The 17,553-nt window shown below is 36.5% G+C and overlaps 1 protein-coding gene across 1 annotated transcript; it reads left to right on the top strand.

Annotated features, from left to right (window-relative positions):
* The first annotated feature begins 643 nt into the window (after positions 1–643).
* On the top strand, positions 644–6,396 carry LOC118278092 (gamma-taxilin). The gene is made up of 8 exons (XM_035597160.2): positions 644–897; positions 1,661–1,990; positions 2,592–2,789; positions 3,116–3,293; positions 4,297–4,403; positions 4,627–4,800; positions 5,119–5,247; positions 5,399–6,396. The coding sequence occupies exons 1-8, from the start codon at positions 829–831 to the stop codon at positions 6,173–6,175; spliced, it is 1,962 nt and encodes a 653-aa protein (XP_035453053.2). The 5' UTR covers positions 644–828; the 3' UTR covers positions 6,176–6,396.
* Positions 6,397–17,553: the final 11,157 nt, after the last annotated feature.

The raw sequence follows: 17,553 nt of genomic DNA, 5'->3' as shown, positions 1-17,553 counted from the left end.
CATGAATTATATGTCATAATACATTTATGTTAGATACGACTAATACGAGCTAAAGGCAACATGCAGTATACGTGACAACGGCGATGAGGTGGTATGAGTTTTAACCAGCTATCGTTAATTTATTCAACCATGTGATTTAATTTTAATTATTAATTAGTGTATTCAAACAAAACCCTTATTGTAAAAAACCTTTTGTTAATATTATTTCTAAAATAGTAGAAAACGACGAATGTAGCAACACTTCAAAACCGAACATTTCTAGTTAGCACCGGATAAAACGTTGAAAAACTTTTAGAACAATTGAAAATATGAATATTAACAACCGTTTCAAATTATTTTATTTTACAAATTGATAAATACGTAATAATATGTGAAACAAGTATAATAAATAAATATGTATTTGAATAAAATAAGTTTTTATTTCTGAACGTGTAAACAGTGTTGCTATGTTGCAGAGTATCCTGTGAATGAAAGTGTCTTTTTATTTGATCGATTGTAATGTTGTTTCTGTGTAATATTTTTATAGTTACTTTACACTTGAAAATTAGTTGTAATTAGTGATCTGAAATTAAATTCATTCATTATTCTGTTATTCCAAACGTGTGAATTTCTTAGATTTTCCATTAGAAGTAAAACTTTTTGTTATTGTTTAGATAACTGTCAAGATTGCAATCGATTTAATTTCATAGTAGTGGACACGAATAGTCGCTAATCGGAATCTCGGTTTCTCGTTATATTTTCATCAGTTTTGTTAAGTGGACAACCCTAACAGAAACGTCTTGTTCCGTTTTGTTTAGAAAATTTTAGAGGAAGATAAATTGTTTTAAAATGGAAGCAGCAACGGAAGATACTCAAAAAGAAAGCACAGAAAATGTGCAATCTAACAATACCGCTACTGTAAGTTTAAACTATTGTAAATTCAATAGGTTTATAAATAGAATGCTATCGAATGTCGGTAAACGATTGATTTACATTTCATGCAATTTGCCGGCATTTGACTTGAATTTTGCAACTGCTTTTGTACTAAACATATAATTAACTACAAGAAATCGTAGTTAAAAACTTAATATGTAGTAAACTTAAATCGAAAATAGGAGAAATGTTAACCTGAAAGTTTGTTGGCAAACTGCCAATTCCCGTAATGTTTTTGATATTTTTGTTCGGAAGCACGTTTCACATGCTTTCTGCTTTTATGGTTAATGCTAGGGCGATGCTCAATTATTAGCGAATACCTGTAATTCGTGGTACTCTACGTTTTATAGTAATATCTTTAAATTCACTCTAAAACTGGATGTCATAAACTCTGAAATAAACTGCAAAAAAATATGTTGTTTATCATTTTACTCTGTCAGAGTCAGATTTCGTATTTTGACGTTTAAAATAAAGGGTATTATTACACACAATGGCCACATTTAGGTCAAATTATTCCTTGGATGGGGATATCTATAAATAGTTCACACCTGTGAATTTGAGTATGTTTATATATTTATTAGGAGTATAACGCTGTTATAGGCATTTTATGAATGATAATTTGGGTTGTAAAACCATATTATTATAACTAGAACTATTCAATTTTATTGTGCATTGTCAATAAAAATCATAACAACAGTTATGAGGTCATAAGTAAAAAAAAATACTTATAAGAATCTAATAATTCCAGGAATCAACACCAACACCACCGCTTGAAGTAAAGAAAGGTAAACGAGATGACCGTAGCAGACGAGATGACAAAAACGTAGAGCAGTTTATGAAATCGTTGAACTCGGTACCAACGCTTGAGGAGAAACTGTCTCTAGTTTGTAAGAAATATGTTCAAACTGCGGACGATAATAAAAAGATGCAGTTTTACATTAAGCAGTCGGACAAACGTCACGCAATGCTGTTGAAGGAGAAAGAACAACTGCAATTAGAGTTCAATAAGACTATTCTCGTTAAATCCAAGTTGGAAAATCTCTGCAGGGAATTACAGAAACAGAATAAGGCTATTAAGGTTTGTTATTGAGTAATATTCTATGGTATTCTAACTAGTTTTAGTTTTTCTTATAAGATATTTCATTAAGGAGAATGTAAAGGGATAAATAAATTGATTAGAAAAAATTTGGAAAGTCAGGAGCACTTGTAACATTAACTGAGGCATTAAATCTAATCAGTTATATTTCCAAATGTTTACCTATGAGAGTGATATGACCACTATGTGATCAAACCTTCTTAAATAAATAAAGATAATTATTTTTTCCCAATTGATGTTAATTAACTATATAATGTGAAATGAACTGAGTTTTGAAATACTGTGCAAATTTTTTTTCTAATTATAAAATTCATAGGAAATACATTTATCTTATTACTAAACCTCCCAAAACTGTGCAACAGTTTGTTGCTCTAAAATAGAATTAATTATATGTATAATTAAGAAAGAGATTAAGATTGTCTTTTATCTGCATACACAAAGATATAACTGAACTGAAAAGTTATTTATCTCAGTAAAGATTTTACTAGAAATAATCTTCAAACTGGTGATCCAGTTTGAAGATAGGACTACATGACATTGACTTTATACCACATTTTAAACAATTAATTCATTTATTTTACAGGAGGAATCTCTACTAAAAATCCGCGAAGAGGAGGAACGTCGCAAGGAGACGCAGGCCAAGTTCCAGAACACCCTGACGGAGATCACAGCCATGCTGCAGCAGAACAATGAGAAGAATGCCAAGCTCCGGGACGATAACATCAGCATGAGCGAGAAGTTCAAGTCTGTTGTGCAGCAGTACCAGCTTAGAGAACAGCAGGTATGTTAGATTAACATTTTTTTGGCATAATATGGCATGTTTTATTTTTCCTAGTAATATAATGTAAGTTAAAATTGACCTACTGTGCAAAATTAAATGGTGGATACTTTTAAAACCTTAATAAATCTAGATTGTTAAGATTTATCCTGCTTAAAAAATTTGAATTGTTCTCTGTGCTGAAATTTAAATAAATTGATTAACTACAAATGAACAAAAGAAATAATTCCATTTTTAGAAATAGTAAAAAAAAACCTTTGTTTTATAATTATTTACCTACTAAAACACGACCACAAAAATATAAAACTTAAGAACCTTGTGAATTCCAGGTAGATAAAATGGCGAAACAGATGGCATTAGAATCTCAACTATCGGACGCGAAGATGCAGAAGGCTAGTCTGGAGCACCAGGCGGACAAGGAGAGACTGCTGGCGGAGATGGAGCAGGTGAAGGTGACGCTCGCGCAGTACAGGGCCAAGATCATGGAGCTGCAGGGAACCGAGACCAGTAAGTCATGAGGTTTTAAAGATTAAGTCAAAGAAGTCTACATATTTACTACTAGGAGTAGTAAGTGTACATGATAAAAAAATAATAGAAGCATAATGTAATCCATTTTTTGATAATATGAAGTACTTAAAAGAAAACTAAGGCTTCCTCTTTTCTCTTTTTATAAAGAGTAAAGAGATGTAATACTCTGGCCAACATAGCTTGCAACTCGTTGGCGGGATGAGCTCCGGCGCGATCTCATGGCGGAATGGCAGCAACGACTGTCGCAACCGAGGGCTGGGCTCGCTGTCATTGCAGCGGTAAGTCCCCTCTTTGAGGAGTGGCTTGAGAGGCGCCACGGCGTCCTCACCTACCGCCTGACGCAGGTGCTTACCGGACATGAGTTTCGGTAGGTTCCTGTTTCTGATTGGGCGGGAGGAAACGCCCGGGTGTCATCACTGCGAGGACCGGCCCGGAGGATACGGTGGAACATACATAAGGCATTGGTGCAAGCCATGGTGCGGAGCGAGGGGGACTGGGATGCCATCTCCTCCTTCTGCGAAGCAGTCATGCTAGCTAAGGAGGAGGCGGGGCGCGTGAGAGAACAAACCTCCTCATGCCCCAGCCGTCGCGAGAGACATTCCGAGCGTCGGGGATCGCGCGACGATCTCCGGCCACCGTAAGTGCGGGCCTGCAGACGGCGAGTAAGGGTAGCTCACCGTCCGACCAGAACCAGACCCGTGCGAGCGGCGCGTCGCGTTCCGCGCGCGCCTCAAAGAGCCATCAGACCACCACCGATGGGGCCCAGTAGGGTTGATGCCTGATCCGGAGCTGCGGACTACCTAGCGGGTTTACCGGGGCTCCGGTTCGAAAAGCAGGAGTAGGAACGGGGTGGTTTTTAGTCAGTAAGAGTCTGACACTCCCTCTCGCCTCGCCCAGGGCGAGAAAAGTCATTGGATGATTTTACCCCACAAAAAAAAAGCTTGCAACTCGCGAATTAAACAACGCTATGTTTTGTATCCAGGTTTGCGTAGTCAGTTAGCAGTGTACACGGATAAATATGACGAGTTCCAAAATGCATTGGTGAAGAGCAATAAGATGTTCACCGGCTTTAAGGAACAAATGGAGATGGTGAGTTAAAAGGAAACAATTCTACAATAGGTTACTTTTTTAGAAAAGAGTATTTCCAATTAGTTTTTACAGCTAGTATGGGAAAAATTTGAATAAAATATGTAGTAAATTAAACAAAACTGTAAACTGTTAGCTAAGTTTGTGACAGTGAAAGTTCAGTCAAGTCAAGTCAAAGTTCATTCAATCATAACCTTCATACCAAATTATAATTTCTCATATTCAGATGTCAAAGAAGATCAAGAAGTTGGAGAAGGAGTCTCTGTCGTGGAAGACGCGTTGGGAGACATCGCAGACGGCCCTACTGGACATGTGCGCGGAGAGACAGGCCGCCACCGAGCGCGCCGCCGCCTCCGCCAGGCAACTGCACCATATGCAGAGCCTCTGTCGCACCTTACAGGTATTTTGGACACTATTACAGGACTTCTGTCAGGCATTCGATGCTGTTTCATATCTTTATTTCGTAGAAAAATCCTTTATGCTTGATAGGCTCAAGGTTTCTATTAATAATGTTGGTATCAACATAAATAAAAAGTGAAATAAGTTAAGAATAAATACTAATTTCACAATTAAATCTTAAAAAATTTAAGGCGTTCCACAAGGTACGCGTTTGGGCCCTACCTGAATAATAATGAACAGAATCCGTATCATTTCATACTTCAATATTCATAAAGCATTGTTTACATGAAGATTATTATGTTTGTCATGTGTATCCCAGGCGGAGCGTACAGTCCTGCTGGGCACGCTGAAGGACAACAACATCGAGCGGCCGGCGCTGCCCGCGCTGCCGCCGCTGCCGCCGCCCGCGCCCGCACCCGTCGCGCAGCAACCCGCCTCCAACGCCAAGGTACAGTGATCCACACATGCTTCATGTCAATACATAATAACTTCTTAAAATAGCATTTAAAGTACGCCCTAATGTTCCAAACGAATGATGGGTAGATAGAATATAACTAATTAAAAACTAATAACTAACAGAAATACGTATAACTCCTCAGGTTGACGCGATGGCCGCCAACTGTGCTCAACTACGCCAGAGTCTCGCACACCTACAAACTCAACTTAACACGCTGACAAACAAACAGAAAGAAGAATCGCCCGCACCTGAGAAAGTAGAGAAACCAGAAAAATCTAAGAAATCCAAATCTAAGAAGAATAAGGCAGAGAAAGCTAAGGCTGAAGCGGAAAAGGCAGCTGCAGCTAAAGAAACAGAGAGTAATGAGGAGGTAGAGAGTAGTGAGACAACCGCTAAAGTAGAAAACGTAGAGGAAATTCAACCTAGTGCCAATGAAGATACGACTGATCTTGATACCGACAAGGTTGATGAGAAAACACTAGAGAATCTAATACAGGCGATAAACAATGCTAATATCAACCTTTGTGACTTAGAAGTGGTTAGTGATGAAATTTTAGAGGTAACGTCACAGGAGAATTCAGAAGAGAATTCGGAAAAAGTAGAGATTAAAGAAATCGAGGCGCAGACAGTGGAAGCGAAAGAATCGACGTCGAATGAGAGTCCAGCGGCGTCACCAGTAAAGGAGTCACCAGTAAAAGAGCCTTCGAGTGAAAGTGGGGAAGTCGCAAATGTAGAAGTAGAAACAGTCATAGAAACTAACATTAATGACGTCAATGAAGTATTATCTAAGTTTTTAAATGAAGTACAAGAAGTGACTGCAGTGAACGGATGCGGCGACGCCGACGTAACAGTCGTAGAAACGTCAAATGAAGAAGTTTCGCAAGTGAACGAAGTGAAACCGATACCAAGCGACGCATAAACAATTTGTGTAAATAAATTCTAGTGTTTTGGACTTTTCTACGTTGTTTTATAGAATCAATACATTTTGGAACATATTTTTATGTTAGTATCATACACATTTGTTAGGGCTGCGACATTTTCTTATGTAATCTAGATCATTAAATTGCCAGTATTAAGTTTAGTATCAAGCAGTGTATGTAGAATATTCAATATGGTTTCAATAAATTAATATATCAATTATTTTGTTTATCATTTTTTTGATAGACTAACGTAAAAGAGTGTTTCATTTTGAATGGTCCATATATTCAAATTCTCACTATAACTGGAGGGGCCCAAATGTCCAGTTCCTTTGAGTTAATGGTCTAATTTAATCTATTAAAATAATATTCTTGTTTTGCTACGAATCAGAAAATATATTACACGGTAAATCGACGAATGTGTATGATACAACAGTAATGTAAGTATTAATAAGATGGTATCTCGTTTTGTTATCGATTTTACAATAACCAGCCCTATCCATAATCGATTATAAACGAATATGTTCGCGCTTGTAAAGCAAAACGTCTTAAAACTTAACAGTCGAAGGTTGAAGTAAGAATTTTGGTTACTAATTAGGGCGCTCAAGTCAAATTTGTAAAAACTACTAACTGATTTTAATGAAACTTGGTGCTCATACGCGATACCAAGATCAAAAAAGTTACAAGTACTTAAACGAAAACAAAACGAAAGCGCGTTCGGCGCTCTGATTGGCCGACGCGAATAAACCAACCAATCAGGGCGCCGAACGCGCTCTTGTTTCTCTTTCGTTACGGAAACTCATACTGAGGGAACAGATTTTAAATTTTAAAAATCTTAAAATTTTCGCTTTATCTGTTTATTGAAATCTAGTCTATGAGTACCAAGTTGCATCAAGATACGTGTCGAGAAAATGCTATTAACATATTATGCGAGATTTGCGCTGATTGACAGACAGGTACAAACATGGTTGCTAGTATGTCCAGCTAGATACTGATACTGATTAATCACAAAATCATTATGTATGAAAGACAACTTGCTGTTAATGTGTTCTCGACCCTATTTCTAGGAAAATAAGGACTGAAGAAAGATGTTGACTGCAAATAAAAATTCGTGTATTAAAATTTTCTTCCTGACAGTTCAAATAGTTATTTTACAGAATGTCTCAAGTGCCTAAAATGCCTAAATCTAGTCAGGTAACAGTTGAAACAGCGGCAATAAGATGATTTTTTATATAAAAATACAGTTTGACTTCGTTGGTACTTGCACAACTACATTTTAGTTTTAATTACTTTATAGTTATTATATTGTGTGATGATGTTGTATGAAAGTAATTTGATATCATTCTCTTTATCAACTTTTTAATGTTTGATTGTTGTAATTAATTTCTTAATGTTATTAATTCTATATTTCTGAAACTGTAATATTCCTATATCCATTCATTGTTATGATTTAAAGCTGAAGCTTCATTGATGTTATAAAAGTGGGATGCATAGAAACAACAATATTAAAAACTTTTTAGCATTTTCAGAAACTAGTCTTTTTTATTTATGTTCCAATAAATTAATTATAGACTCCATTGATGAATATTGAATTAACTAAAAATAACGGTTTACTCACGTGAATATACTTAAAAAGGCTCCACTAGTTTCGAGTCACAGATGGACTCTTCCTCATGAGCAGCGTGCGCGAACGCTGCGACGCTTCGTAGCCTACGCCAGTAGACGTGACGTTATTTTTAATTAATTTTCCACGATAGTTATTATAAAATATTGTATTTTTAATAATTTGATTCTGCTCATCCCATTTTCCATTTATACTTAGCGACTACAAATTTTAAGCAAAACCAAGAATATGTGATTGTTTCAAATAATTATGTTGTTGTTTGACTGCTCTGGTGTAGTAGAGGAAAGAACAACTGCTGAATGCTAACTACTTGCTTCAAATCTCAATATACAGTTCAAAGTCAAAGCATTTATTTCAATTAATCCTTAATTAGGCACTTTTGAAACGTCAAAATTCAACTGATATCCAAACTCAAGAGCCTAACCATCTGTAGATTTCCCTATTGGAGATATAATTAATTAATTATGTTCAACAGCTCATCAGGATTCATATTATACAAAGCAACATTGTACGACACAGTGCGCTGTGAATGTTACGCAGCTAACTGTACCCTTAATATGAGTTTGATTTACGTTAGAGCGTGTTCGGCGCTCTGATTGGTTGGTTTATTCGAGCCGATTTATTATACCGATCGCCGAACATGCTCTCGTTTCGTTTTCGTTCAACGCAACTCGTACCACGGGTACTTGTTTGTAGTCTAATATCAAAATTATACCTCTTATAGATGAATCTATGGAGATACTGTATAATGGTTATCGAAACGGCAATCAAATTATTGATTTCTGTAAATCTCACTAATAATACGGTCTCATTTTGAATCTAATAACAAAACCAGTAAAGTACATTATACCATTATACGTTTCTAACTGTCTACTGTCCATTAAAACTAGGTGTGAAATGTAATGATGTATAATATCTCTGAATGATAATCAAACCAATTGTAGGTAGTGAATTCGCTATCCTATTTCATTAAGACACTACTGGTCATGCGACCAGGTCGCGAAACCAACAAAATGTATGGAGGGTATCTCACCTGTACGCTTAGTACAATTTTGCTTTACGTTTAAAGTAATCGAAACGAGAGCGTGTTCGGTGCTCTGATTGGCCGGATCGAATAAACCAACCAATCAGAGCGCCGAACGTGCTCTCGTCAAAGCAAACTCGTACTAAGGGTTCTGGTGTCAACTTAGTTGCCCAACTTGGTTGTCGGCGACCAAAACAACCCTAGTGTTTGTTCTAGTACCTCTGTAAACAACATGGTGGCGCCACTAGTTGTATGATAGTGGTATCTTAGTAAAATGTGGCATCTTACTGCCGCACTCAGAGACATTTAATAATTACATAAACTATTCCTTAGTAACGAATTTGTATGGAAAACAATTGCTAAGGACTGGGTTAAGTAACCATTAAATGACTCTGAGTGTGGCAGTTAGTTTTTATATTTGATACAATATTTGTTACATTTTATAAATACAAAATACGTAGTAAGTTCACCCTTGATAAGTTATCCATTACAAATATATTGATGTACAATTTAATTGTTTCACTGTTAGATACGATTTGTTTTAATTTTGTACTTAACCTGTGTCGTGTTGGACAAGAATATTGTGTTTTTCTTTAATAAAAAATTGATTGTACCAATATTAAATTAGTTTTATTGCAATTGTTTTCTATCTGACTGCCACGTTGGCCGAGTGGTTATTAGAAGTGCGACTGCCGGGCAAGGGGTCTCGGGTTCGAATTTCTCAGTAGTAGCATGCAGTCCGGAAATGAGCCCGGTATATGGCAATAGTCTCACCACCTTACATCACAAATTGCAGAAAGTGGGTGTACATTGTACAGTGGCATTACGTGCTACATGTGCACCTCTGCCTACTCCTTCGCGGATTAGAGGCGTGACAATATACAAATGTTTTTTACCCTTTTATCATGCACAAAAATCAACAGGGCCAGCAAAAATAAAATGTGTAGAATGGAACCCGAGACCTCTTGTTCGGCAGTCGCTATTGTGAAGACTCGAATACTCGACGACCAACGAAAAATATAAATTATAAAATTGACATTTAATTTTTTTTCATTACGCCACGCAAGAGAAAGGCCGATCAACAGCAATTGTATTTTGTAAAAAAATAATAAAATACAGATAATACAAAAATATTATCTAGATCGTAGATTAACAAAGTGGCTGTCGTCGACTTGTTACCGCGCGTTGCACAAATGTTGCAGAGCCCGTGTTCTTCTTATTTCAGTTATAAAAGTTACTGGTGTCAGGTGCCAGGGCCATGAAAATAGCGATTTTGAAATGTGCGTACAGAGCGTTTTTTAACTAAAGATAGTAACAAAACCTAAGTAGGTATGCAATGGTGCCTAACGTTTTTGTTCCTAGGTACTATTTAGGGCTTAGTGGATTTACGTTTAACCTGATCGACACGTTGATGACGCAAAGCGCTCTGATTGGCCTACTCTAATGAATCAAGCAATTAGAAGATTAAAAGTATAACAAACTCGTATTAAGCTCTCTGATAGCGTTACTATATCGAATAGAAGCCAAAAGAGCCGACGGATCGCCTGATGATAAGTGATCTGCGTCGCTCATGGACAATGTAGCATGATGTCCTATTTTTTCAATCAATTGCTATCAAAAATTGACTGTTCAACGGTTTTTGATAGCACTTAGTTCTCTATATCACAAAAATGACTAGGTACTTTTATTCTATTTCAACGCCACCTGGTGGGCACAAAAACTTTAGTTCTAATTATAAGCGTAACGCGTTTTGTAGTTTAATTGGTATTGATCTAGATAGTGACGTGACCGTGCCCTATAGACCTAAAAATAGGCTTATTTAAATAAAAGACGTTTTTGTAAGTATTCAACTTATAATCGTTCAAGGATTTTAATTGTTGTGTTCAAGTGAAATTTGGTTGGTGATACTAACATAAATAGGAACTTAAGCCTTATTAAATCTACTAAGTTTCAGGTCGACTAAGGGATTACATATTTAACAGAGACTGGGCAGTAGTGCTTTCCGATTTTGAGCTTGCAATTGTGGACAATTCCTCTTTTCGTAGAGGAGACTTTATAGTCCAGAGTCCCAAAGAGGAGGAATTCACGGGCTGTTGATGATGAAGATGGGTAGCGGTAAACGTGAGTATTACTCACAGGTTTCTTAGAAAATTACTATTTTCTTTGCTATGTGCAATCTTATTTCCGCATTACTAATGGCTCCACTGAAATGCATAAATTGGAATCGATTCGTTGCATTGGCGCCGACAAGTTAGTTATCTCTCGTCTGATATAACATCTTACATTTAACAATAGTTTCTAGATCTACGCAAAAACTTGGCGATTGCCTAAATGGCCTGTCCGACTGCTTTTTACATTGTTTTAATTGGATAATCTTTTATTTAGGTAGATATCTACTTCTTGCTTTTGTTCTTAACTCTTTCGGTTTTTGTTTTGAAACTGCATTTTCAGTCTTATTTTCGTCTATCTACCAACAAAGTAAAAACTGTTTCAAATTCGACATGTTTCAAAGCTTTATTTTTTTTTGTTAAGTAAGATGATCCATCACGCTTTACCTAATCGTCTATTTAAGTAGTTCAATCTATTCTTGATGGCTTCCGAGCAGCCAATATGATGAAAAAGTACCAAAGTAAATACTTACTATAGAATGTCTATAGAATAGATAGATTATAATTTTTTTAGTGCTGGATATAGCTTTCAGGCTTAGGTAACAGACTCCAATATTTTTATTAATAAAAATGAAAGTCAATAAAAAATCCTGCCGCCTTTCGGAATCGTGCGAAATTATCAATTAAACAATACTTTTGAGAGCACGTTTGACATCTTTTACAAAGCTTGGCATCCGTTTGCTACGGTAAAACCAATTCTATTGCGTCTTAATAAGGTGTTTATTGTGGGCAGATTAGTAGAGTATTGTTTTGTAATGTTTTGTCACGGCGTTTGTCAATCACGTGACGTTCCGTTGGTCAACTTGTTTATGAAACTGTTTCATGTTGGAAGTCTTGACGAGCAACGCGAGCGAGCGTGATCCCTTTATTTATTTGGGTCCGGGGGTGGGGGAAGATGAACCTTCATGTTACCCACACATTAGTTGTTCAAGAGGTTTAATCATAGTGAGTAATTTTGAACGCCGATAGCTACACTACACAGTATTTTTTTAAACTTGTCGCTCTCTGGATTTTATTTTATCTCGGATTTGGGCGCACTTACAAATATAATTTTCACATGTGTAGGTAAATATCAGACCCGAAAGTTTTTTTCACCAAGGAATCGAACTTTGTCTTCGTTATCTTCACTATCTTTTTTCATAGAGAAGTAGGTAATAATATTATAACTTTGTAAAATATTCATAGTTTTCGTAGTGTCAGCATGATTTAGTTTTTTGTGTGTCACCTCGACTCGGAAAGCGAGGCGGGCTTAAAAAAGTTGTCATATTTAAGCTGTTGATATAAAAATATTGAGATCATTGATCGACGTCTGAGAGCATAGTTACATAGAAAGTACGTTTTACACTAAGTATTGGGAATACGTCCACTGCTGAACAAATGCATTTGTTTTAAGAGGGGGTCTGCCATAATCTCCAGCCTTGGAATGTGACTTGGGGAGCTGAGCATTACAGTTAGGTCACCAAGGATGTTGCTGCCCGTTCTATAATGGCTTTTCTCAGTTTTAGAACTTAATTTTAAATGTGGTTAATCCATTGCCCATCAGTACAACACACACAAAAATTTACATGCGAACAATCCAAATTCAGTCAACTTAATTGCTTACTTACAAAAATAATAAAGATATTTTATTATGCAAAACAGTATTTAACGAGATCACTAAAGCTTCAATATAAATAAATTGATCTACATTGCTCCGTGGGCCACGTAACAGGCATGTTGCGCGGGCGCCGGGTCAAGGTCCGATCGTGCGTTACTTTCGCTGTCCAACACTTTTTTCATAAAAAACCGTTACTGTATCTGATGGCGGTTGATTATTAGGGCTGATAATGAATGATATTGATTAAAACGGAATCTACAACTACTAGTATGACTATTACACGGAATAGAATAAACTAGACTCCAGATAGTCTTAAAGCACTTTGATCGAGTATAGTCAGGAAGTTTTTGACTCTCCGAGCTTTTATTAAAGACACAAGTTTTTGTAAATATTTTTTTATAAGATATATTTGATGGGTCGACGTTTGGCCGCTATCTCGCCGGTGGTAAGCGATGATGCGGCCTACGATGGAGTACGTCTGCACATGAGCAACGTATTTACTTGCTATTAAATTAAATTGCTATTCTCTGGACCTGCTCAACATAACGTCTACAACATGAGGGCTGTGGCAATCTCCACGCTTGGAAAGCGTGTCGATAGTAGATAGTGCCTTTTTTTTGAGGGGGAAAATCATCCAATGACTTCTCCCGCCTTGGGTGAGGTGGGAGGGAGTGTCAGACTCTTACTGACTAAAAACCACCCCGTTCCTTCTCCTGCTTTGAGCCGGAGCCCCGGTAACCTTTTACGTTGTCCGCAGCTAGTAGATAGTGCTTTACATTTTATTTTAGGTTTGTCTGAAAGTGCTGTCCGAAGTCTATCAAATGTGTAGCACCTCTCGTGACACTTACAGAAAGAGAAGGATAGAGCATACTCCTTTTTAACGGCCGGCAACGCACCCGTGACTCCTCTGGTGTTTCGGGTGTCCATGGGCGGCGCTGATCGCTTACCATCAGGTGACTCGTCTGCTCGTTTGCAACCTATTCCATAAAAAAGGAGTAGTGGCAACTGTATCTATTACTGTTTATAAATTACTTCTTAACTTATCAAGAAATGTTTCTTATCACAATTTCAAGTGACATTGACCAGATAATATCATATTTTATAAATATTCTACTTTTCATGATTTCGAAATACTCCCAGCTTTGAAAGGACAGGTTTTTGTACGAACAAGTAAATAATTAAATGGTTCCAAGGCAATAAATGTGCTTTCAATCACAACATAAACCTTGGGAATATGAACAATGTAAAATTATATCGTATCAGGTTTGATTCCCGTGCGTATGAAATTGTGACTTTTTTAAAGGGGAAAAATCATATTAAAAATCACGCTTTCTGCCGCCTTGGGCGAGGCGAGATGGAGTATAAGGCTCTTACTGACTAAAAACCACCCTGTTCCTACTCCTGCTTTTCGAGGCGGAGCTTCGGTAACTCAGCAGTCCGCAGCCTACTGGAGCTCATCTGTGTTAGTCTGATGGCTCTTTGAACGAAATGGTGACTATATAGTTTAAATCGTCCACCATGATCATCGCACTTCCGTCCACTGCTGAACACAGACCTCTCCAAAAGCACGTCACTATATTATCTGCAGCACTACACATTACGCATACAACCTCTGCGAGCCACACAGCGGATACCGTCACTGCATCTAATTGGATGGAGAGCGCCCTACCATTAGTTTGGTAGACGTGGTCTGCACTTTGAAACACGTCTAAGAATTCAACGATCATAGGTTAAAAAATACCCGTACACCGTCTGCCACTACAGCTTTTCAGTAGCATCACGTTCGATTATAAACCAACCAATCACATCATCATCACCACCAGACTATAAGTGGCCACTGCTGAGTAAAGGCTGAGAAGGTTTGAGCACTAATCACCACGCTTGCTCAATGCGGATTTGCGATTTCAAACTTATAATTAGAAATTATAAGCCCAGGTTTCCTCACGATGTTTTCCTTCACCGTTTGTCAGTGATGTCTAAATAATCTTAGAAAGTAACTAATAATAAATAACACCTAAATTAAAGATCTGAAAACTTACAATGACAATTCGCAACTTATTTATTTAGTCAATGAATCTTCTCTTACAGTTTTATTGTCATTTCAAATAATGCTTTTACATAACAAACTATAATATCTGCGACACAATTATTCTCAACTTTCCTAATCCACGATTTGACAATACTTCTTTTAATCATCATGTCTTAACATCACGACTGGTCCAAAGAGTCTTTCGAATGTCCACTGTCTGTCCGTCACACTTTATTTGCCAAACAATTCATAAAGTCACGGGTTCGATTCTATTCGCCCCGTGAAAGGCTACTCCAAAAATAGTTCTAGGAAGTACTTAGTATTATTGTTTTGTATGAATTGAGCTAGACTTAGATATTTTTATTGTTAGCTGAAAAACGTGAAAACGCCGGTAAAAGTGCGATTGAGAAAGCATTGGCTACTGAATGCGTTTATTTTCTAGTTTCCTGTTTTTTTTCATTTAGATTAGACACAGCATGAACCCGGATTATTTTTTCTGTGTTTGAGAGTAAAATAAAATACAGCGTAGCTATACTTAGTTACAAGCTTACGTAAATCAAAATTCAGGGGTTTGTTTGTTGGTCATTACCACAACTGCTGAGCAAGAAGTCTTGGTTTCAATGTGACGACAAAATATTAGACATCTATGTTTTTATTTTGTCTTATAAGGTAAAAATACTTAGATAATTAGATAAAATGAATTAAATTTTATAAGTGGAAACAAATACATCATTTCTACGTATAAAATATAGGTACCTAAGTGATGTCACGCGACATTTCAAATCAATTTTTCTTCGAAATTATTTGTTTTCATGAGAAAATAAAATTATTATCTAATATCTAATATTTTTAAATAATCTACTAGTTGGACATTAAAATTAAAATTACTCATCTACCCTATTACCATTACCAGTAAGTAGAGTATAATATAACTTCACCCACAAAAAGAGTTCTACACCTATCCTATCAACAATAAAACAGGCATCACGTTACACAGCACAAAACAAACATAAACACATGTTAACACATAATACCAAATCATTAAACCACTTAATTAATCAATGACAACAATTCTAATTGTAACTGTTTGTAAATTACTTGGCACGTTCAATACTAATCGTTCCCCGATCGATCAACCACAGTTGTAGGCACGCAGATGAACAAACATACGCTAGCCATGTAATACCCTTACATGACTGCGTTATTTACTCCTTTATATAACACTACATGATACAACTTCCTTAGATTTCTTTTGATAATCATATATAATTAGGTGTTTCTTATATAGCATGGAGTTAGAACTCAGGGAGGTCTTAAAATTGTGACCAGCCAATGAGGAACGAGCAGCTTGTTTCAAATTTTCAGTGGCCCAACTGCGATGGCCATACTGCTTGGCAAGTGCGATATATTGTGTATTGCGATATAGTGGCAAGTCCCTGGGACGCGTCGGAGTTCAGTGTTCCGGTGTTTTCATGGTTGTATCTACTGTAGATCCTGGTGAACAGGAGTTGCAGCGGTAAATTGTGCGATATATAAAACAGCAAACATATCTATTATACCTGTTGTTTATGATCATAGGAGTCTAGAATTAAGGTCTTATGGGCAAAGGTTCGTGGCATAATTTGTGAAAACTGTATCCACTTCTACCTACCACGTATTGTTAGATTGTCCGTGAAGGTGTAATGTTATGTTTACTTATGTATTGTAATTATAGTCAAAGATTAACGCATCGCTATCTAAAATCTAGTGTTTTACTGAAGTTGATCGATGAAGTCATTTGGTAAGCAACCATTATGTAGTAGGTACTATAGCAAAGTCGAGTAGATTTTCATTACAAATTATGAACTAGATACTCATGCATCTTCTTCGGTATGTATAATAAGTATCGTGAGTCATGAGTCATTAAATTTAATCAGGGTGGGTGCTCTACTGGTTTCAAGACGCAACGGGAACGCATAATTATGAGAAAAATTCAGACATTTCAAAGTCAAAGCATTTATTTCAATTACATAATCCTAAATTAGGATCTGTTGAAACGTCAAATTGAATTGTCCGTCAGTCTGTCACGTGTGTGTGTGTAGCTGTCAGTAAAGCTAGGTGTTAGTTCCAACAGTGTAGCTTCGGATGGAGAAGAATGAGGAAGTAATTCCATCCTTTTACTCTTTTTTATTATTTTTCTGATCTCTGATGATTTGATCATTTACCTATTAGAACAATGTAACGACAATACAGCGATTGTCTGTCTAATTGACTGTGAACAGGCCTTAAATCTTATAAAATGTCACCTAGATATTTCATGGCAAAGCATTTTTATCTTTAAGGTAAATCTGAAAGTATCAACAAAGTGTAAGTAATAGACATTCTGTGGCAGTTTTCAATAAGGACAAATTTTTATTGCATTCAGATTGATAATAGTTAGGTACCTATTTATTATTAAATACTGATTAATATCTTTAATAGTTTTTGTGGTTGAAGGTCCAATAAGATAGAGCTTTTGTTTTCTTTATTACAATGTCAATGTCACAATTATTTAATTTTATCTTGTTGTATTTTTTAAACGGAATGCCTTTTTCTTATAGATTGGTTCTTAGTATTTAATTGTCACATTATGTTACATACATACTATAATATATTTGATTTGTCCTTAAAATTCAATTTTGTAAATTAGTCATTGAAATTAACTGCCTCGTTGGTCAAGTGGTCGCAAGTGCGACTGCCGGGCAAGGGGTCTCGGGTTCAATTCCCGGGTCGGGCAAAGTATTACTGGGCGTTTTTCGGATTTTCGAAAAATTCTCAGTAGTAACACGGAGTTTGGAATTGTGTCCAGTATATATATGGCAATAGGCCCTTTATTACATAGAACTTATAACACAACTGGGGAAATGTCGATGTACATTGTACAGTGGCATTACGTGCCATAATGTGCATCTCTGCCTAG

Source organism: Spodoptera frugiperda, chromosome 18 (genome assembly GCF_023101765.2).
Source record: "Spodoptera frugiperda isolate SF20-4 chromosome 18, AGI-APGP_CSIRO_Sfru_2.0, whole genome shotgun sequence".
NCBI classification, from domain to species: domain Eukaryota; kingdom Metazoa; phylum Arthropoda; class Insecta; order Lepidoptera; family Noctuidae; genus Spodoptera; species Spodoptera frugiperda.
The sequence above is the reverse complement of the archived record's forward strand: the minus strand, read 5'-3'. Positions and strand labels throughout refer to the sequence as shown.

Excerpts from the sequence above, each read along its gene's own strand:
- LOC118278092 (XM_035597160.2), top strand. The coding sequence starts at position 829 with ATGGAAGCAGCAACGGAAGATACTCAAAAAGAAAGCACAGAAAATGTG. Across the intron at positions 3,294-4,296 it reads GCTGCAGGGAACCGAGACCA|GTTTGCGTAGTCAGTTAGCA; the intron begins GTAAGTCATGAG and ends TTTTGTATCCAG. Across the intron at positions 4,404-4,626 it reads TTAAGGAACAAATGGAGATG|ATGTCAAAGAAGATCAAGAA; the intron begins GTGAGTTAAAAG and ends TCTCATATTCAG.